The sequence below is a fragment of the Mus musculus genome, chromosome 9 (assembly GCF_000001635.26).
Source record: "Mus musculus strain C57BL/6J chromosome 9, GRCm38.p6 C57BL/6J".
In the NCBI taxonomy this organism is placed as follows: domain Eukaryota; kingdom Metazoa; phylum Chordata; class Mammalia; order Rodentia; family Muridae; genus Mus; species Mus musculus.
In genome coordinates, this window is record NC_000075.6 from 77,219,020 (window position 1) to 77,242,011 (window position 22,992).

At 39.0% G+C, this 22,992-nt stretch overlaps 1 protein-coding gene across 69 annotated transcripts in view; it reads right to left on the bottom strand.

Annotated features, from left to right (window-relative positions):
* Window positions 1-22,992, bottom strand: part of Mlip (muscular LMNA-interacting protein) — a 250,699-nt gene that overhangs the window by 116,936 nt on the left and 110,771 nt on the right. For 25 of the 69 annotated variants that reach the window (XM_017313568.2, XM_017313572.2, XM_006511424.4 and 22 more), the window contains 2 exons: window positions 20,373-20,765; window positions 10,466-12,010 (listed from right to left, as the gene is read on the bottom strand). In XM_017313568.2, the coding sequence (XP_017169057.1) occupies window positions 10,466-12,010; window positions 20,373-20,765 (1,938 nt within the window). The remainder of the gene's footprint in view (window positions 1-10,465; window positions 12,011-20,372; window positions 20,766-22,992) is intronic. The other 44 variants (NM_027150.1, NM_001368988.1, NM_001368984.1 and 41 more) reach the window with 2 other exon arrangements.

Consider the following 22,992-nt stretch of genomic DNA (forward strand, 5'->3'; position numbering starts at 1 on the left):
CATGACTCCAGCCACATATGTAGCAGAGGATGGCCTTGTCTGGCATCAGTGGGAGGAGAGGCCCTTGGAAGCCTCTATGGATGCCCCAGTTTAGGGGAAAGCCAGGGTGGGGAGAAGGGAGTCGGTGGGTGGGTAGGGTAACACCTTCATAGAAGTAGGAAGAGGGGGGATAGAATAGGAGGTTTTGGGGGGAACTGGGAAAGGGATAACATTTGAAATGTAAATAAATAAAATATTCAATGATAAATAAATAAATAAATAAATAAATAAATAAATAAATAAATAAAAGAAACTAAAAATAGAAGAAGCGGCAGCACTTCTGTGACTTGCCTGAAAGATATACTGCTGGAATAGCAGCACAAACATTGTGTGAGTAGCCAATCACTGTTTGATTTGATTTAAGGACATTTCCAAGAGATGAAGCCTAGGCCTGACACTTCTCAGGTGGCCACAAACTTTAGACTGGTTTGCCATGGGTCTAACGGAAAATCAAATGCTATGAATCTGCTAAAGAAACATTACGATAAAAATGACTCCCAGTTATGATCTGCTTAGTGTCTTTCTCAGACATCATCAAAGATGTCTCCTCTTGCAATAGATGGGAACTAACACAGAGACACATAGCTGAGAATGTGCAGAGAACAGGAGACTTTGGAACACTCAGTCCTAAGTGGAATGTCTTCACCAAATTACTCCTCTCAAGGCTCAGGAAGCTATGTGAAGAGGATATGGAAAGAATCTAAGAGGCAAAGGGGATAGATGACACCAATGATAAAGCATACTCCAGACACAACAGAATATACTAATATACAGATGAACTCTCACAGCCTGTAGAAACATGTTCAGAGCCTGCACAGGATCAACTTAGACAGGGTTCCAAGGTGGAGGAAAGAAAGTAGATATAAGAAACCAACTCTAACCAAGAAACTATCTGCAACTGAGACCTTCTTACAGAGAGGTTTTTTCCTCTAATAAACTCTCACTGTGTATACTAAACACACTTTTGAGTAAGTTCTATATCCATCAGTGGATGACCAACACAAAACAAACTCAGTGATATTTTTGGAGACTGTTTGCCTCAAATTTCTTTGCTTAGCCATCTTTTTGTCTTATTGTTCTTTTGCTTGTATATGTGGCTTCCAACTGTGGGGGTTTTTTGTTTGTTTGTTTGTTTTTGGGTTTTGTGGGGTTTGTTTCTTTGGAGGTTTTTTTTTTTTTTTGGTTGGTTGGTTGGTTATTTGTTTGTCTGTTTGTTTTCCTGGTTGTTTTATTTAGGGAGAGAAAGAGATAGGGTGTAGAGTCGGGTGGGTAGGGAGGTGGTAGAGAGATCTGGGAGGAGTTGCAAGATGGGAAAAGTATGATCAGAATATATTGTGGGGATTTTTTTATGTATCCTTAAGTTTTATGGATACAATTACAATACACTTGGTTAAACTTGTATGATGATGATGAGTCTAGCACATCTATTTTCCTAAGAAGCATCTGGGAAGAATGAGGGCTTTAGAGACAGACCTAGAGGAAGAACAGCAGTGTACAGCTGAAAGCCAAAATCATTCTCTCTTTTTGCTGTTTTCTTCCTTCTTGTTCTGTTTGTTACATCAGCTAGAGTGGAATTAGCAACCCAAAGCGAGGATGTCAGGAAGGCACTGTAGCCTATCACTCACAACCCTCAATTACACATACTCATATGCAAATAAATGTACTTATTTAAATGCACACACAAGTTCATACCTATACATACATACATGCATACATACTCTCATATAAACATAAAAACATACTCAACAGCGCACACACACATGAAGACCTCTAAATATAAACACTCGTCTTATTGGAGACTAGACTCTGCTTATTTATCTGCAACTTTCTTTTCTCCAAATGCCTCTTTTCTCTAAGAAGCAGCAGCTTTGTGATCTTTTGCAAGCCTCTAACTCTCCTGGGTCCTGTACTCCCATCTCCTCCATGAGGGGCAACTCTGAGGATACCTGAGGTCACTTCCAGTCCTAGTATCTACATTGATCCTACAATGCTGTTACTTCTAGAAAACAATGGATCTGGGTAAGGATTTAAAATGAAATGCAATTTCTTTATGAACAACAGGAAAAATGGCATATATTTACAGATCCCTGAAGCTAAAGACTCATCAGGAAAACCTGAAATCAAATTATATATCCTAGACTTTGAATGTTATTTCTGTCTAGTTTCATATTAGAGCAATGTTTTCTTGCTTTAAACTGTGTAAATAAAAAATTTTATATTATTTCATGAGCCATTTTTGTTAGATGAATTATCTTTAACATTGTCCAAATGGAAAGCTCTCACTACTGAGTTCTCTCAGTGTGATTGACACCAAAAAAAATTCTGTCAATCTTACTGGATGTAGAATTCAACTAATGGGTTTATTCAATAATTACCTCTTGAATGGCTACTCTGTGGCATACTGTACTTCTCTAAGACAAGTGCTTTTCCCAAATTTTCAACCTGAAAAACCATGCTTACTGACATAAAAGATGCTTATCAGACTCAGTATCTTTCTTCTGAGTTCCCTTAATATTGTTAGATTTTAACACAGAGGGAGTTCTTTGTTCTAATATGGAACTTACTTCTCCCCAACATTCCAAGACTTCCACAAAATATGCAAATCTCATTGGTATAAATCTGAAATCTTTGGTATAAATCTAAACTGTTGTAGAGAAGATAATAGCAGATAACTTGAATTATAGCCTGTGGTGTTACAAAAATCACCATCAGTAGGGCCAGAGAGATAGCTAGTCATAAAAGCCAATTACATATCAAGATAAACCAGGTTATGAGTGTTGAGAACTGGATCTTTGGTTATAGTTTCAGAAGCAGAACCCCTTGTTAGCAACAACATGGGGTTCTTTGAGTAGATTCTTGTTACAATATCAGCTTCTTTAGGTTTATGAGTTTGAAGAGAGTCTGAATCAAATTTTCACTTCTTGGTTTTCCAGGACTACACCCAAATTGCTACAGTCGTTATTTTGGTAAGATAAGATCTGAGATAAAAAGTCAACCTCATCTCAGAGCCACACACTCCATATTATTTCTGGAATACTGGGCATCACAATCTATAATGATCCTGATAACTGAATAGGCAGAATTCGTACGACTGCAGGTGCTGGACACAGACCCTGGACCATGGCAGACATGACAAGATAAACTACATCCTTACCTCCTCAAAAGTCAATTAAACAAAAAAGACATAGTGAAAAACAATGAAAAAGATTTATTTAATGTGATCATACTAGAAATGAAACAAGATGCCCTGTGGTACCCAAGTCCATCTTTGGGGCCTTGCCATGAAGTTCAGACTTAAGCAAATAACAAGCAGCATATACAGAACTAAGTAGTCCTGGCCCAGATATGGCCTACCCAGCATTGTTTGAACTCTAGTCTCTGCTGCAAGTTTTTCTGACAAGTTTCCAGAACAGTGAAATTTTTCCCAGGGAAAATTTATCCTTCTGAATGACAGCATGACTTCTGTCTTTTCTTTCTTTCAGCATGATATTCCTGAGAAAAATCCATATATTTTAGAATCCTTGTTTCAGTAGTCTGATAGCCAAAAAGAGGGGCACAAATGTCTCTTTAGACTGTCTGCATTTCTACCAGAATGTTCCAGTCAGGGAGGAACCATCAAACCCTATAAAGACCTGTGCTTAACAGAGCATCTGGGAGAAGCAGCTGCTAACAAACTTTGTCTACACATCTCTCTTCACAGAAACTCTACCTATATCTGACTTATCCTTTCTGTGTTTTGAATATCCTAAATATATAAAACTTACTTCATTAGAATATTTTTCCACACCTATTCATCTGCTAGGTCTTTTAGCTGAGATACTTCGTATTATTTCTTTTTATTTTTATCTTATGCTTAATACTAGCTTAGTACAGAACAAATGGGCAACATGCTTTGCCAATATGAGTATCTGACTAAAGTTTTAACTGAAGATTATAATAAAACCCAAAGAACATGAAAAAGCACAAACTGTGTTCTTCATTGGGGATCCCTTTTTCTCCATCAAACACTTCACTGAACAATTCTAACTTGCTAGATTTCTAAGGTCATCTTCTTTATTGCTGTTGTTATTCTCAGTGGGGGGGGGTAGTTTGGTTTTGGTTTTGGTTTGGGGTTGTTGTTGTTTGGTTGGGCTTTTTTGGTTTTGTTGTTTTGTTTTGTTTTATTCTATTTGTTTGTTTGTTTGCTTGCTTTTATTTGAGACATAATCTTACTCTGCAGACCTGGCTGGCCAAGAAGTTACAGAAATCTGCCTGCCTCTGCCTTCAGAGTGATTGCTGGATTAAAGGTATCTACCTCCACACCAAGCCTTATCTTGGTTCTAGATGTGAAATTGTAACATTTAAGTAGGAACTTGGATTACTGTCTTCTTTTCTTCATTGTCTTTTTCTTTCAAAAAGTTTTTTTTTCTGGGCTGAGGAAATGGCTCATTCAGTAAAGTTCTAGCTATTCAAACAGAAGGAACTGGGTTTGGATCCCCATCATCCATGTAAAACATCAGGTGTGGCTGCACACCTCCCTATCTCCAGCACTTGGGAAGGGGGGCAGTTATAAGCAGATCCCGAGGACTCACTGGGCAGCCTATCTAGTCAAAATGGTGAGCTCCAAATTCCATAAGAAACCCTGTCACAAAATATATAGTACAGAGGTAATTGAGAAAGATATAATCATATCAACATCTGACCTACAGATGTACATAACAGATGAGCACACACATACACACATGATTATATCACACATTGATATACATACATACATGCATAAATAGAAATTGCATCACACACACTCAAGATTACATAAAACACACACACATATACAAAGTCAAAAAGAAATATTAAGTCTCTTCTTGAATTAAATTGAATAACTCCACAATTAAAAAGCAAGCACTCCCCTAGAAAAAAACAAGCTTTTGTCAACTCCTGACACATGGATATGATGTATCACTAAGAACAATTCAGGGTTCATCTGGAGAAAAATCAAAGAAATAGGACAGAAAAATACTCAGTATTGAGTTGGAAGATACAGGAAATAAGGGTAGGAGAATTATGGGGAGTTATTAGCCCCCTAAAATCACAGAAAACTTATTAAGTGTGCAAAAAAATGATAGTGACAGAAAAGGAGTAAAAACAGGAAGTCATAAAATGTAGTAGCTTAACATCCCATACCGTGGTTCTGATGATTGCTAAAAGTCATACAACTTACAAACTCTAGACAAACCACCTTCACTTTCTCTTCTATGCTTGACCATGTCTTACCTAGAAAGTTATAATCACCTTCCAAGGTCTCTTTACTTCCTTGTCTATCCTTGTATATTCCATTCTTTATACACCAATCAATATTGTGTCACCTAGCTAATCAAGAGCTTTCAAGAACCTGAAAATAAAACCCTGTTGAGGAAGACCATATACACTCAGACACAGTTCTTGAAAGAATTGATCTGGAACTAGAAGCATCATCTTTGAGAACCAACTCTCATAATATCCAAAGGTGTTATGGAAGCGGCCAATGGAGAAAAGCAACTAATAGTCCTACCCAGCCTTATAGGCTACAAATCTCACTAATAACCAACCAAGTGAGATATCCCCAATGGTGCAATAGTGGCAGTGTTATCCAGGAGGTAACCAGCAGTAGTCTAAGTAGACACTGGCTTTCATTCAAGAGATAGGATCCATGCCTGGCACTGTAAACCTAGCCAACAACCCTAGGGTCATAGACCCTAGAGGAGAACCAACTGCCATTTTCTTAAACAAATATAATTTCTACATGCATTCTAACTATGTATTATTATACCTACAGGGAAGTGTAACTCTCACCACTCATCAAATAAACTCTTTGCGAAGCAGATGAAAGCTATTAGAGATCTACAACTAGTCAAAATGCAGACTGTAAGTGATCATGCGCGGCTCAACCCCAATTGCTACATCTGTATTTCAACCTCTACATCTTAAGGCTCAAGGGGTGGAAAGATTGTAAGAGCCAGACGAGGATGATGACTGCTGTTAAACTGTATCTTCTTGACATGACAGGGAAGTCATTCCCATGAAATATCATCAATGTGGTTGTCAGAATACTAGTCAGCATGACAACATAGATTGGGAAAATTATCAGAAGGTTACACTTTAAATAAAGAACTACATCCGACCAATGGTTACTGGTTACTGAGAGAGAGCAACAGTTTTCTTCAGGAATACATCCTCTGGTATGTATTTAACCCAAGCAGTCAGCCCTAAACCCATAGATAGATAGATAGATAGATAGATAGATAGATAGATAGATAGATAGATAGATAGATAGATAGAGATAGATACTTAATAAGACATCATTAATTTAAGAGGGACTGAGGGAACATAAGAGTCATAGTAGGGGTGAGAAATGTGAAACAATGTAAATACTGTATTTGTATGAAATGTTTCAAAACATTAAATTTTCAAAAACAAAATTTAAAACTTCAATTAAAATAAGACAAAACACAAGCTTCCTGTCTTCCTTAAAGTAGATCGGAAATTTCAGCATAGAATGTGCTATCCAGCCTCTCTCTCTCTCTCTCTCTCTCTCTCTCTCACCTTCAGCATCTTCTTGCTCATTACAAGCCCCAGCACCTGCTCCCAGACTGTTCCTCTACCTGTCAATCAAGAACTCTTTAGCCTCGGAGGTTTTCTTCATCACACACCTCTTTGAATGATAACTTCTCAAAGAAACCTATTCCAGCAATCTGACACAGATCTGAGACATAGCCCCTTTCTGTAGTGACTTCATTGGGCTATGTTCTTCTCCATACTACACTCCACCTTCTAAGAAGTTAATGGACATTAAATGTGGGAAATGGCTCTCTTCCACCACAGAATGTGAAATTTCTTTGCTTCTTTCTTTTAAACTTTTCTTAGCAAAGTGTTAATAGAACAGCAGTACGTGCTTATTGAATAAGTGACCCAGATTAGCTTTTTAGCTCATGTTTCTTATCACTCCTTTTTCAAGTCATACTTGGCTCTACAAAATGGGGAGAGCCACTTCCTGCCTGCTGCACCAAGTTTCCAGTATAACAAAATTGGAAATGTTTTGATGCCTTCAAGGAATGAAAATTTAATAAATAGGACTCTGGCTATAAAGCCTCATGAAGCAGTGAAAGCTCCTACTGATCCTGTAAACAAGCTGAGTCCAGATAGCTTTAAGCCAGACCATCGGAAGCACTCATTTGGAAGAAATCTGAAACCATTTCCAGTGAGTACTAGATTATATGAGATGTTAATATAATAGACTCTCCAATTCTATGTGAAATACCATGGCAGCACACTAGGAGGGGGAAAAGTCAAACACTTTTAAAAATGATAATGAATTATATTTGGAACCAAACACAACCTTGGATGAATGTTGAATTCCCATTTTCCAAAGGGGAAAATTGTCTCAAACAATGCAGAAGTTAGCCAAAGAATACTCAGGGAGCTGTCCATTCTGTCCAGGGCCATGAACACAAACCAGAATATTTCATAATAAAGCAACACCTAAAATTAGCATGTCAGTTATCCCATATTAATGAAATACAAGTTGGACAACGACAAAGGGGCTTCAAACATTTTTAAATCTAAATTTAGCTATACATTCCAATCTATTTTAATATCAAAGGACAGTTAGGTAGAACCCAGATTTTGAACTGATTTCTTTTAAGCATTACTGTTTCAGTTTGTTGAGTACCTGTGTTTGAGGACCCCCTATCTATTTGGTGCATAAAGCTTAAATAAATCTGAACATTTATCCATTTATTTGTTTGTTTATTTATTTATTTATTTACTTATTTATTTGCTTATTTACATATTTTTACTTCTTTGATCATTTTGTACCACCCTGGAAGGACTGAGGCAAGAAACAACTCACAAAAGCAAATAAATTCTTTGATATCTCAGAGCTTTTGTCTACTTCATCCTTTCCTTCTATGAAAAATTGCACCAATTTAAACAAAACAGTCAGATACAAAAACAAAATTGGGGTGCAGTTCACCTCTGATTGTGTCATTTTGAATGAATTTCTATACTCAAGACAGAACTCCCAAGAAGGGTAGTTTGTAATAAAATGTATGTTGGTTTTTCTAATTTTAAACTATAGAAATGCAATAATAAGAAGGAAATAAAAAACTAAAGATGAGACGATGATGTCTTAGGAACATCTTCTTGGCGGAGATGTTGAATTTGTGTGTTAAAACATTTGGTTAAAAAAAAAGGAGTACACTAATATTTTGACTGATAGGCAATAGTTCTTGTTATTTTCATGGTCACCAATTTAAACAAACACGTCTATAAGCTACAATATCTTAACTAGAGATCAGGAAAGTTAAACAAAGAAAGCTAGTGCTGAAAATTCTTCAAAACTGAGAGTGTGAAGAAAACCAGGGGAAAGTAGGTCTTTGTCATACAGGTCTTTAATTTATCAAAGGCTTTTCAGGCCCATCCTCATCAAACACTGACTGTATCCATGATGAGATACAATGTGAACAAAGCACACTGGAGCACAAATAGAACCCCTTTGAACAAGCTCCTCTGGTGAAATAACTTCTCCCAAAGGGTAAAGAGTAACTCAAGCCGATGGCAAGAGGGCTGGCTGGTTTTTGTTAACTCAACACAAGCTCAGGTCATCTGGGAAGAGGAAATCTCAACTGAGAAAACGCCTCCATCGCATTGGCCAGTGGGCAACTCTGTGGGGCATTTTATTTTATTAATGATTGATGTGGGAGGGCTCACCCACTCTGAACCGGCACCATCTCTGGAAAGGTAGGGATCTTAGAACATATAAAACTCAAGCTGAACAACCCAGGGGAGCAAGCCAGGAAGTAGCACTTCTCCCTGGTCTCTGCCCGAGTGCTTACCCAACTTCTTGTCCCAATACCCCTTCATGGTGGACCGTAAACTGTAAGGTGAAATAACCCTGTCCTCCCTGCACTGCTTTGGGTCATGGTGTTTTATCACAGCAGTTAAAAATCAAGCCGGAACATCAATAAAGCATTAAAGCATGATTCTCCGTAGCAGAGCATAGGGGTGCACAACTGCACTGGGGAAGCAGAAGTAAGGATTTCCAGCTCAAGGTCACCCTGGTCTACATGGGAAGGACCTATCTTAAATTAAGAAAATAACAAGTCAACAAATTCAGAAAAATGATTAGAATGACAATTTTAGTACATGGCACACCAATCTCATAATCATGCATCTATATTTAAATGTTAGCAAGATTTTTTTTCAAGATAAATAATTACCTCTTTGTTCTCTTTAAAATGATCACAGCGACTCCTGAGAAAGCTAGCATGGTGGCAGGCAGGCAGTTTCTAATGCCTACTTTTTCAGTTGGAATGTATTGCAATACCAGTAACAATATCATCTGAGCTGCTCTGCTTCCTCAACCTTACATTTATCATCTGGTAATAACAGTACTGAGCTCACTTTGTGTGACGCTGCAAAGCCTAGAAACGGTACTATTTAAATATATTGAATTGAAAGTCCCGTGGACTGCTAACACCAGCACTTCCACAGTTTTATTTCACTCACTTAACAACTATCCAATTCTAAGGGCAATAGGATCCATTCCTGAGTCCTTTGAGAATACAGGGAAAGCTATCATGCCCTAGAGTGGGACTGTCTGCTCCAGCAGGACTGAATTATGGACTCTCTCCTCAAATGTTTCTGCTCTCATATTAAATAGATGCTGTTCCACACTCTTGCTCAACAGAGCATTTAAAAGCCAGCAGTACTTCTTCTTATTTCTTTTTCTTTATGCTGTTTGTTCATTCTCTCTGTGTTGAACAATGTTAAATATTTAGTGCTCATCGTAAATTAAATATTTTTGCACATAAAGAAAATTTCTATTCCATTTTGTCTTATGTGTAGAGTAAAATCCAATTTGATATAGTTTGCAGCAGGGGAGCAATGAAAAAAAATCAGCCTTGCAGGAGGGAAAGAAAGGTGATCATTATAAATAACAAAGACAAAGGAAATATTAAATGTTCAAACTGGTGTTGGGTATATCATGAGCTATGCTATATACATAATACTAATCCTGTCTACTAACTAATCCTGTCAGTACAACATAGTTTTGTGGATAATAAGACCCTTCTTATTAAGTGATTAGAAATGTAGCATACTGTAAAGTGCTATTTGTTTTTAATTGGGAACACAGCTGCAAGCCAGGACCTCTAAAATTTTTAAATGTGTGTGTGTATGTGTATGTGTGTGTGTGTGTGTGTCTGTGTGTGTCTGTGTGTGTCGTGTCTTGATATATATATATATATATATATATATATATATGTGTGTGTGTGTGTGTGTGTGTGTGTGTGTGTGTGTGTGTGCGTGCATGTTCCTAAATTCACAGTCATAAGATTAATATAATAATTATTGACTTTCACCCGATATTTCAAAATAAGCATGCAACAAGCCAAAAAAAAAAAAATACCTTGGGCTTCTTATTTTCAGGGCCTGCTGACATGGACAGGGCACAAGGCGAGAACAGCTCCTTGGTTCTTGTTAGAGAGACAGGAAGTGATGGAGTTGAAACACGTGAGCTGTGGTTGGATGCCGTATTTTCAGGCATCTGAGTTCTTGAAGGACATGTAGCACTCCCACAACTTGGGCGCAGTGCTGAAGGACTAGGCTGAAGTGTCTGGGTGAGTGAACTCTGAAGAGGGAGAATAGAGCACCCCAAATGGGGATGAGAAGCAGAGGCAGCCCTGGAGACTGGAGGAGTCGGAAGAGCTGAAGGGCTTGGCCGCTGGCCTGGGTGTTGTTGGGAGCACGCTCTTTTGGATCTGTCTATCAGGTCTGAGAGGGCCGGGGAAGGGTGGAAACCTTTCCCGGAAGAGGAAAGGGCCAAGCTCTCATCAACAGGTGGTGTCGAAGCTAAGGTAGAAGGCTGTATGCAAATATTCCTGTTCTTTTCTGGAGTCCTGGAGTCACCATCCTTTCTGCCCTTGGAAGAGGAAAGAGGGGACAAGACTGGTGTGACAGAAGGGACATCAGCAAGACTGAATGTATCAGTCTGTGGTTGGGGTGAGGTTGTGTTGCTCCTTAGTGTGCTTCCTGGTATTTTCTCTATATCCATAGAAGCACAACTGTTACTGGCCAGTGCTAGTGGAGAGAGGGGTTGTGCCTGAGAAAGTGGGGTAGTCTTGGAAAAGAAAGGGAGGTGGCAGGGTTGGTAGCTCGCTGCAGAAGCCTGGTGTTCTTGCTCTGTAGACCCCGTTGTCAAGGAGCCACTTGAGAGAGATTTCTTAGATGTGGGTGGAGTTTGCTTTACTTTTTGATCAAGTGCAAGAGTAGAAGAAGCCAGGGAATTAAGGGAGAAGGTCGGGCAGGATGCAGGGGATAAAGGCCTTTGGTGAGAAGGGTTTGACTTGAGGATAGCGGTGAGGAGAGAAAGCCGAGAGGGTACTGGGGACTTCAGCCCTGACTTTGAAAGACTTCCACTGGATGACATTTGGCTACAGACAGTAGACAAAGAGCCATGGGAAGAGGAGGTAAGTGGTTTGGGACTTGGGGACAGTGAGTGCATGACAATACGGACTGGTATGTAGGAAGCTGAGGGTGATGTCAGAGAAGCACCAGAGGCAGGCGCAGGACAGGTTCTCACATCTTCCTTGGGATTAAGGACATTCGAAGTGGACATTTTCTTCTGGGCTTCCGATGCCAGCCCACGTGTGTGATCAGTGACATTTGAGCCACATAAACTAGAACCTGACAGTTGAGCGGAAGGAGAGACTACTAACGTCGAAGCGCCCTTCCATGCAGAAAGGGGAGAATCATGAGCAGTACTGTGAAAATACGTAGTTGTTTCTTCCTCAGAGGCCCCAGTGACATCCAGCCTGCGAGTGTGAAACTCCCGTAGCACAGTCGCTCCGCTGACGTTAGCTGGGACAGGTGGTGTTTTCTGATTAGTTGGAGAAACAAAGGAGAAAGCAGGTGGTTTATGAGCGAGCTGCTCAGAGGTAGTGGGAGAGATTAGCTAGAGGAAAGAAAGATAGATTTAAATAGACATTACTTATGAAATTATCAAGGTATTCTTTTCAGTGTGGTTATGCAAACAGTCCTACTAGTTTTATATGAAATGCGATTTTTAAGCCCCCATTAATAATGAAGGAATGTATGCTTATTAATGAGACATGTCTTTGAATTTTAAATAAGACCTGAACTGTTAGGCATTACATTCTGCAGCCCATTTATTCCCCGAAACAAAATCAATGTAAAAGTTGTCCTCATAATTCTATTGCAAAGATAATTCACAATATTTAAAATAGTTGCCCTAACTTGGAAATGTGTAATCTAAAAATGTGTAATCTAAAAAGATTGTCATCATTTTGGAAAATGAAATGGATTTTCTACCATGGAAAGAATTTAAACCATGGCTTGATAATGACTAGAATCCTAAAAGTTTATGTCTTTCAGTTGCTTAACACTCTAAGAACTTGGAATATGTACTCATACATATTGTGAACCTGAAAAGGTGCCCAGAATTCAAAGACTAAAGCTCCTAACACCAACACACACACAAGAAAAGATAAATTGAGAGTGAACATCAAATCCAAAGTAGAAGGGACACTTGAGCTTATTTTCCTCAAGTATTTGCCAGAATGAACATATAACAATAACTTAATGAGCACATAGCCATGGTGTGGATTCTCCTATAATCAGTGAGCTCCCTTTCCTGGGAAAAGTACAGAGTACTTTATAATCCATTTGAAGTAGGCAACTGACAACCCCACATCAAAAGAGAAAGAATTTTAAAATATGAATTTATTAAAGAATATTTGCCATAGCCTGTCAAAGGTAGACATAGCTTGTACTTGTATTCTTGCCCCACTTAAGTAGTCCAGAATTTAAGGCAAATGCTGAAATCATGCCAAAGTTTTTAAACAGAGACTTTAAAATTATTAGTTTGATTTTATCAGACTATAAAATAAAAATATGCACAACTAGTGAATTTGAGAAATGAGTCACCAAAAAAAGTATGTATGTATGTATGTGTGTGTGTGTGTGTGTACGTATGTGTATATATATATATATATATATATATATATATATATATATATATATATATATATATATATATATATATCAAATAGCTGGAAAATGTCTATAAACTTAAATTAGTATAAGTTTATCAGTAGGTAGGAACATATTTTAGAATTTTTTTCAGAATGATGTGGAAAAACTTTCTAAGAGACCTCCTGCAATGGCCATCATGACATGTAGTCTTAAGCCTTAAAAACACTTAAATCTAACAAAATCAAACATTCCATCCTGAGATTCTTAGCCTCTGTGCAGACATGTCCCAAATATTTCTTTTATAAGTATGAAGATCAACATGTAATTTTGCCACATAAATGATATTTGAAACCATTGACAGAGTCCAGAATATCAAAACCTCAGTGAAAATGGGAAATGAAATAGAACTGACTTAATCAACCTGAGAAAGCCGCATCATCCCCCATACAGTTTATCTTGGAAGTAGCCCTGCTTAGCTGGTGTTTATGGAACTCATTCCCATAGTTGGGAGGATACTTAAATGCAAGCATCACAGACTGGGCAACACGGGCTTCTGTTATGAAAGATGACAACATTTTATTTGGAGTTTTGCAATAATTTGTAATTGAAGTCACATTTAATGTTTAAAAAAATCACTCAGAGTTCCTAGTTTTCAAATGTGTGTGTGTGTGTGTGTGTGTTGCATGCTAGTGTACATGTGTGTATTTTAAGCATGAAATATTTTCTCTATTCTTCCCCATGACTGATTTCTCCTCATAAGAAGAATGGGGACATTTCAAGTGTCCAGGATATTTCTGCAAACTGTACCCTGTTTAGAAAACCTGTTAGAATTTGCTAGAGATATTTTGTAAATTATTACTGACTGCTACCAGAATCCAACTATCTTTCGAATAATGCTGTTTTTTAAAGAACTTCAATATATGCAATGAACTATCAATTTCTCTTGATTAGTTACCAAATTACCAGTGTTAAGAACATAGTTTCCTAATTTTAGGTGTTAATAAAAGAAAAAGGCCTCTCTGAGCTTCCTCGAGGTAAAGGCTGTTATTTCCCTAATACCTACTCCACTACATGATAATTTTTCTAATAATAATTCTGAATTTTGTCACACATTTTAGGAGCTATTTATTATTATATTTAGAATGAACTTATTAGTAATTTCCAAATGTTCCATAATGTTATTCTAATTTACACTAATACTATTCTAATTTACACAACACTAATTAAGTGTAGCACCATAATTTACAGACTTATAAAAGAGAGTCACCTTTAATTTTAAAAAAATACACATTCCTGAATTCATATTATTTTTATTTTTTTCTTTAAAAAAATGTAAATTAATAATTTCATGGAGAAACCAGGGATGTTCATCAAATGCCCAGTCAGGAACCTGGAATGCGCCCTTCATTTAACCTCCAACTGCCTGCACCACCAATGGAAAACTTCTTAACTGAAATGTACAAAGTATTCCCTCTCATCTTTCCCAAGGATAACTACTCTGTGTTCTCAACCATTTCCTCCTTTCTCCCACACTGTTTGAAGATTTTTGTAGTAGTGACTGAGATTGTCCCCAGGAAGCTCACTTCCTTGAGCCCTTGACCACAGGCTTCCTCCAAACTCATTCTCAAGACACTCTTCTCAAAAGGCAGTCCGCGATGCTGGGTGGCAGAGTCAGAGCTATTACTGAGAGGAAATGTTTTTAGTGTGCTTATCTCATAAGGTGAACTCAATCACTGCATCGTGTATCATCGAGGCCCTACCTTCTTTAAATGGCCATGCTATTAGAGAGCTACCTTGCAAGTCATTTTAGTAAATTTAAAGTTAACTGTGTCTTTACACATTCACTTTTTCTAATGTGTGAAAGAGATTTGAGAGTATCTACGTTAACCCTGACGTGACTGCTCAGTTTTCTGAGATACAGATATTGCCAGATGCTGATCCTTCACAACTACAGCCTCCCCCAACAGCCTTTTGTAGAGAAATGTCCTAACACACAAATCATTTTATCATAGAAAGGTGGCCTTCTACCTACCGGTTGGTCCTCGTCTTTCTAAAGCATGGACCTAATGCTATTAGGATGATTCTTAGCCTTTCTTATCTGAATCAATGACATAATATTCTCCCGTATACCTAACTCTAGCTTAATTCATATAACTCATCACTAAATTGAACTTTTATAATCTAATCAATCTTTGCTCAAGACTGTATCCATGCTACTGTGAACCAACAGTCTTCCCTTCTTACGTGGCCTTTCCCTTGCTATTCAGTCTCATCCTCTTTCTTATTTTCCATTTTAGGTACCTTCCTCATTCTCAGCATTTTTGTGAATATGGTTACCATTCTAGCAAGCTTGGTCTCTCATCAATGTTCTGGAAAAATCTTCCTTCTTAATCCCACTAACTGGCATTACATTCCTGGCCATTGTCTACCCAAAGCTGCTCTGAAAGAACAACTGTCACCACTGCATTTGATTTACAATCATGCCCTGTACAACAGCACCAGGTGAAAATGCAAAAAATCTGCAGGAGTGGAGAACGGGTCCCTTTCTCAAGAAACATTTGGGAACACGATGGGGCACCAGGGGTTGCTTTCATTTTGGCTGGACTTCATATGTTTTGGCTGTGTTTGCTTGTATGTTTGTTTGAGACGTGGCTTCTCTCCATTTCCTCCCTGAAACTGTTCCAATGTTAATATTCGCCTCCAACCCTTAACTCACCACCTTTTAAAAACTGAATTCTCCATGCATACTCTAAGTCACAGGAGCACTGGTCTTCTCTGTAAGTATTTCACTTCGTCAGCTGTATCCCATGATTTATGTATCCATCCTTTTTATAGGTTAACTAACTTTCCCATCCTAAGTGAAATAGAAAGAGAGATTATCTCTTCAAATTTTAACAGGTATGACTGTGGTGGGGGTGAATAATGACAATATTCTGTTTTTTACTGAGTCCTTTGCCTAAAACCTATTCTGGGCCAGTAGTAAACTAGCAAATCTTCTGCAGCAGTAGTTCTTAACCTTCCTAATGCTGCGACCCTTTAATATACCTCAGATTGTGGTGACTCCCAGACATAAAATTATCTTCATTGCTATGTCATAACTGTAATTTTGCTACTGTTACAAATTGCGATGTAAACATATTTGGAGATAAAGGTTTGTCAGAGGGGTCCTAACCCACAAGTTGTGAAATTTTGTTCTACAGAAGCAACCTCTTGGAGAGTTATTGTGCTAGGTCTTGCTTCTGCTCCTTAGTGGAGTCTCAGCTCATACCAGACTGTGATTTTTCAACTTATTTTGCTCTAGGCTCTGGACATTAATGTCTGGTGTATTCTTTGCCTCCCCAGATACAGACAAAAGTCATGTCTAGCACCAACAAATAAGGAGCCCGTCCTCTAAAAAGCCTATAGCATTTCCTGCTGAAATGTCCAATTCAAACTGAGTTTCCCATAAGGAATTCCATTTAACATGACTACTAGTAGAGACTGAGCCACGGAGAGGAAATAACCACTGCTCATGAATAATAGAGATTTTGCCAGCATTTGACCGAGCCTGTAATCTCCCACTAACTCTCCTACATTGTGTCTGCTTTTACTTACCATAGAAGGAGGGGGGATGGAGGGAGGGATGGAAGGGGGATGGAGGGAGAGGGAGAGGGAGGGATGGAGGGGGGATGGAGGGAGAGGGAGAGGAAGAGGGAGAGGGAGGGAGGAGAGGGAGAGAGAGGGAGGGGGAGGGGAAATGCCATATTGCAAAAGCTAGTTGGTGGGCACCAAGATGGTCCTTCCAGAAGTTAGCACAATCCAACAAGAAGTTAAATACTCCAACCTATCTGAAGATATTCAGCATCTAAATCTTCCAGCTGTAAGCTGAGGACAGTTTGTTTTAGGAATCATATATCAGCAACATCACTAGCTATGTCACAGTGGTCCAGAGCTCTCTTCCGTGCTCTTTTATGGTTCCCGTTCAGCTGTGAATATTCACCAACAGTTTTAGTACGAAGGTGCCTTTTCTGTATATATTTCCTAGGACTATTTGTTTAATCATTCATGTGATAAATTCTAAGCACTCTCACTAGTTCAGGTACTGTGTTCGTTGGTAGGGACCAGAAGGGAGGAAAACCTTTGTCAATACTCCATTCTAAGGGATCAGACATAAAAAGCTACTGTGACCCAATGTGCTGGTGTGAATAAGGTGCTCCTTTAAAAACCTGGAGTTGACTGAATATTAAATTGTGTGAGATGCAAGTGCTTACTGGCACTTTTGATTGGCATACATTCTAAGAAATGCATCATTACCTCATCATTCATCATTGTGCAAACATTATAGAAAGCACAGATAGAACCAAGACCTCCACAGTAGCACTACAAATTTGATTAGGACCACAATTGCATATTCATCTATCATTGACCAAAGTGCTACTATATTGCACATTTTTGGATCTAACAAATACATGCAGCAATGTCTAAATTGACTAGAATTTTATAGAATAACCTCTTGTGTTTATTTTAGCCTGTTCTCTTGATCTTCTTGTCCACATCATCTCTCCAGCTCTCATATGTAAGCTGTAAGTGAACAAATGTATAAAGACTCTTGTTCTTTATGCCTCTTACTATGTGTCCCCAATCATGTTGCCATCCCAGCCTTCTTTTTTTTTTTTAATTTGGTTTTTTGAGACAGGTTTTCTCTGTATAGCCCTGGCTATCCTGGAACTCACTTTGTAGACCAGGCTGGCCTCAAACTCAGAAATCTGCCTGCCTCTGCCTCCCAAGTGCTGGGCTTAAAGGTGTGCACCACCACGACCGGCTCATCTCAGCCTTCTTAAATAGAGAAAATCATGTATCAACAGCTTATCATAGACACAATTCCATAGTTCCAAGCTTGCTTGCTTGCTTGCCCTCTCCCTCTCCCTCTCCCTCTCCCTCTCCCTCTCCCTCTCCCTCTCCCTCTCCCTCTCCCTCTCCCTCTCCCTCTCCCTCTCCCTCTCCCTCTCCCTCCCTCTCCCTCTCCCTCTCCCTCTCCCGCTCCCCCTCTCCCTCTCGCTCTCCCCCTCCCCCTCCCCCTCCCCCTCCCCCCTCTCTCTCTCACACACACACCACACATCTCATTTAACCATCCCAAGGAAAGTTGATATTCTCTCGATGTTTGATCATGAGCCTAACCTTGAACAGCTGAGCATTCTTTTCCAGATCCAAAGTTGATATTCTCACTTCATTTTAAAAGTGAAGAAAGGAATTGTGACTTCAGTGACTTCTCAGAAGATTGGGAAGTAAGGTCCCTGCCTCATGTCTACTTTCCTATGTCTGTGCCTCCTACACCCGATTTCCCTGCCCTCACTTTCCCTCCATGTTCAGCTCTAGTTCTGCCCCTGATGCCCTACTCCCACTCTTCCCACTAAGGTCATCACTTAATCTCCTAGGTTCCAGCTTAATGGGCTTGCAGTAGCCATTTTATTGATCTTGTTTTGTATTTTAATTACAAACTTCATCTAGCTTTTAGGAAAAACAAATTCCAAAGTATGAACACATCTTACACTTTGATGCCTCTATGTGTGACGACACAAAAGCAAAATAAATGGATAGTTCAAGGAAATAAATCTATTAACAGAAAAAGGAGAAAGAAAATCTCCAAATTTCTTCATAAGAATATTTATATTAGCAGTTATTGTTAGCATGCTACATATCCTTTCCTAAGTAATACTAACAACAGTCTTCTCTGACACCAGAATTTTGTGCCTCAAATTTTTCTTCTCTATCGTTTTTCTTGAGTCAAGAAAGCAATGTCCTAGGTGGTACAGCCTTTTGAGAACACCCTGAGTTATATTACTATTACACTTTGTTCCAGTACCTAGCTTAGAATACATTTCAAAAAAAAAATTTCAGGAGCTGGAGAGATGGCAGCTCAGGGGTTAACAGGGCCAGGTGCTCCTCTAGAGAACCTGAGTTCACTTCATAGCCTCCACATTGCATCCCACAAGCATCTGAGACTCCACTTCCAGAGGATCAGAGGTTTTCTCTAGCTTCCATGAGCAACTGGCATAGTACACAGACATGACATAGTACACAGACTGGCATAGTACACAGACATGGCATAGTACACAGACATGGCATAGTACACAGACATGGCATAGTACACAGACTGGCATAGTACACAGACTGGCATAGTACACAGACTGGCATAATACACAGACATGCATTCAGACAAACACCCATACCGACAAAAGCTTTTAAAGGATGAAAAAGAGGAGGAAGAAAGTTATGTCTTAGACATAGGTCCAAGATAGTTGTGCCCCAGTGATTATCTTCCATTACTCAAAGCAGTGGGGTACGCTGGGTTCTTGAGAGTAATGAAAATTACAGCATCGCATCGTGAACCAGGGAAGGCTGTGAGAAGAGGCATGAGAAACAACAAGTGTAGAAGACCTACTCTACCGTCTTGCTAAATCCTAATTTCACAAAAATGACCAATTCACCAATGAAAATGTCCTTCAAGCTACTTTATAATACATATAGGAGTTTGGCTAGATAGGACCTAAGCAGATTGCCCCAGATCCCGCTTACTCTCGACTGATAAGCAGTGAGGCCTCTCTATGTACCACCTTCAAAGCCAACCTCTAACCACACCTTGCATTGCAGAGAACCCTGGCATTTCAGTTACATTCCGTGGCCAGGCAACAACAGCATTTTCCCATGATTTCCTTCAAGTTCTCTCCCTAACTCTTTTACCATCACAGAGTGGGCTTCTCCAACCACACCACTGGCTCTCCACCTTAGAGGAAGTTTCTATCTCACTGATAAATTTCAGAGTGGGATATCCTCCCCCGCCTCACTGAAGTCAGTTCTGACAGTATTGGGAAACCACAATAGACAAGTGTGTTCTCTAAGATAAACGTAGGAAAATTATATTCCTTATATGCTTATTTCCTGGCCTATCCTTTTATTACTCCCTTATTTGTTAAAAAAAAAAAAAAGTACCCTGTTTACCCCAGATACATTGAATGCTTCTTCTTGGATATCTTATGTTTGAAGTATGCTTCTTTATGCACCCATCCCTCCACACACCTTCTATAATGTCAACCTTCTCCAAGAATTGCTCACAGGGAAAGGACAATCTTTCCCCAAATTTACATTGTCTGTCCAGTTGATTCACCACATTAGTTTTTGTCTCATCAACTTCCTGATGCTTATTTACACTGTGATTGTCGTGATCTTGAGCCTTGAGAGTTTTAATATAGTTCTCTTTGAGAGTCATTTGTCCTTTAAAAAGGAAGATGTTTGCAGACACCCAGAACAAAAGATAATGCAAGCAACACTCAGATGAAACTTACCAGCCCATGCTTTTGCTGAGGGGCTATCCCATGAGGAATTTCAGGATGTGATGAGGTCTTGAGATCAGCCCCTCGTACTTTGGGACGCACCACGTCAGAAGCCAGACTAGAAGAAATAGCCAGAGACTTGGGCCGAGTAGCTATGTTGCCTGGTCCCCCTGGGGGGCCTTGTTCACCTTGTCTGCATGTAGCTTCATCTTCCCCATCAGAATCCACAATAAAAACATATTCTGCTTTGAAGAGATCACCTTTCTGCATTCCTTGAGGTTCCTTTGTATTGAATTCCTTTTGTTGTGAATTCCTCCCACTGACCTCTGACGGATAATCCAGTATCCTCTGGACCCTCTCTTGTTTGCTCTCAGAGCTGAAGGTCATATGATCACTGTACTCAAACTGCAACAGATGTAGAAAGATAAAAAACTGTTGACACAGGGGTGACAAATGCATCTTTTTGTTAAAATATGCTAAAAATGTTTAACCTTCTCATTGGAAGGTTTTTAATACATTAAACAGCAGGCTCACCTGAGAGAAATAGACTGAAACAGAGTGTTCCTTTGACTGGCTCACCTGTTTGTATTGCCCTAAGGGCAAAAGCCTTAGAGTTCAGACTTCACATCAACAAGCAATGCTTACTGCTTCCCAGTAAATCATGAGAAAGGGAGTGAGGAATGGAACTGGGATGGATGGGGCAAGAAAGGGGATCAGTGGAGATAGTTACAAAACAGCGGCCATGTGGATTGGAAAGGCTTTACTTAATTATCAAACAACCAGCATATCCTTTACTGGTGGTGTTGAGGGGAGGAAATTCTATTGAAAGATACCAAAATAAAGTAAATTTCTGAACTTTTGAAAGGAAAGGCAACATTGGCATAATGTGCATCAATTATCAGGATAAAGGATCTAAGCTAACTGAAAGGAGCTCATGAATTGGGTGTGTTTTGTTTTTTCTTTACTTATGATTAGCAAAAGAAGGATGGACCATCTAGAGATATATCCAGGGATCCATCCCATAATCAGCTTCCAAACGCTGACACCATTGCATAAACTAGCAAGATTTTGCTGAAAGGACCCAGATAGAGCTGTCTCTTGTGAGACTATGCCGGGGCCAAGCAAACACAGAAGTGGATGCTCACAGTCAGCTATTGGATGGATCACAGGGCCCCCAATGGAGGAGCTAGAGAAAGTTCCCCAGGAGCTAAAGGGATCTGCAATCCTATAGGTGGAACAACAATATGAACTAACCAGTACCCCTCTGGAGCTGTCTATAGCTGCATATGGATCAGAAGATGGTCTAGTAGGCCATCAGTGGAAAGAGAGGCCCATTGGTCGTGCAAACTTTATATGCCTTAGTACAGGGAAACGCCAGGGCCAAGAAGTGGGAGTGGGTGGGTGGAGGAGTGGGTGGGGGACCGTGTGGGGGACTTTTGGGATAGCATTGGAAATGTAAATGAAATAAATACCCAATAAAAAAAAAACAACAACAACAACAACAAAAGATTAGCAGGAGAGATGTGTAAGTGGATTAGTTGCTTTAGGAGCACAAAGACTTGACGTCAGGTCCCTAGCACCCATGAAAGAAAAAGCCAAATGACTTACACATGTCTATAACCCCACCACTGTGGCTGAAGGGCTTGCTAAGCAGCCAGTCAACCACTCTAGCCAGAATGGTGAGTTCCAGGCTCATTGAGTTCAAGACCCTGTCTCAAAAGATGTGGTAGCAAAGCAATTGGAGAAGACACCCAGAATCTACCACTGGCCTCCACTCATGTCAATGTGAACAAGACATATGTGCCAGTGTATAAAAAGATAAACAAATTTAATGTAAAGGTTTTTTCAACAACATTATTCATGTGTATACCAAGCTATCAAATATCTTTTTTCTAAAATAACAGCCACAGGCAGATGTTACTTGAAAATTTCAATGCCAATTTCTTTATTTTAATCACTATTCTGATTGTTCTTTAAGGCAACTTTTCTATAATGCTCAAATTAGTTAAAAAAAAAACTAAGTAATAGTAACAAGTTCAACTATGGTATATACATGTATGCATTATGCATTACGTGTAAGGAAAGAAGTCAAAAGTTGATTAAATACAACTAAATTGAAGAGGTAATTTCTATTCCCACCCCACACTGTGTAGCTGCTCCCAATACTGATGCCATCTAAATGACACAGGTAGACTTGTCTGTAGTGACTTTCAGTGTCTTTCTCTATTCTTTTACTCTGACCTATTTCACAGCATTTATCACTACCTCAGGTTTTCCCACACACTCTTTCTATCTTTGCTTTCAGGTCTTCTCAATAATTAGTGATTCCTGTAAGTTGTTATTATTCATTGGAATATATGTCGTGAAGTTGTTGAATATATAAATGAAGAATGACCTCTTTTAATACCAAATGGTTTAAAAACTAGGAAGGAAAAAATCTTAAACTTTTAGATATTTGGTGATATATAGCTATCTCTATCTCTGTATCTATCTATATATGTATATGTCATTGACCAAATCATAATTATAATAAGTACATGATTCAATAAAAATCTAAACCTTTGAGTATTAGGTATATAATTTATATGGAATCCACAGATGAATATTATCAGTCTGGGAAGCTTTAGAGTTT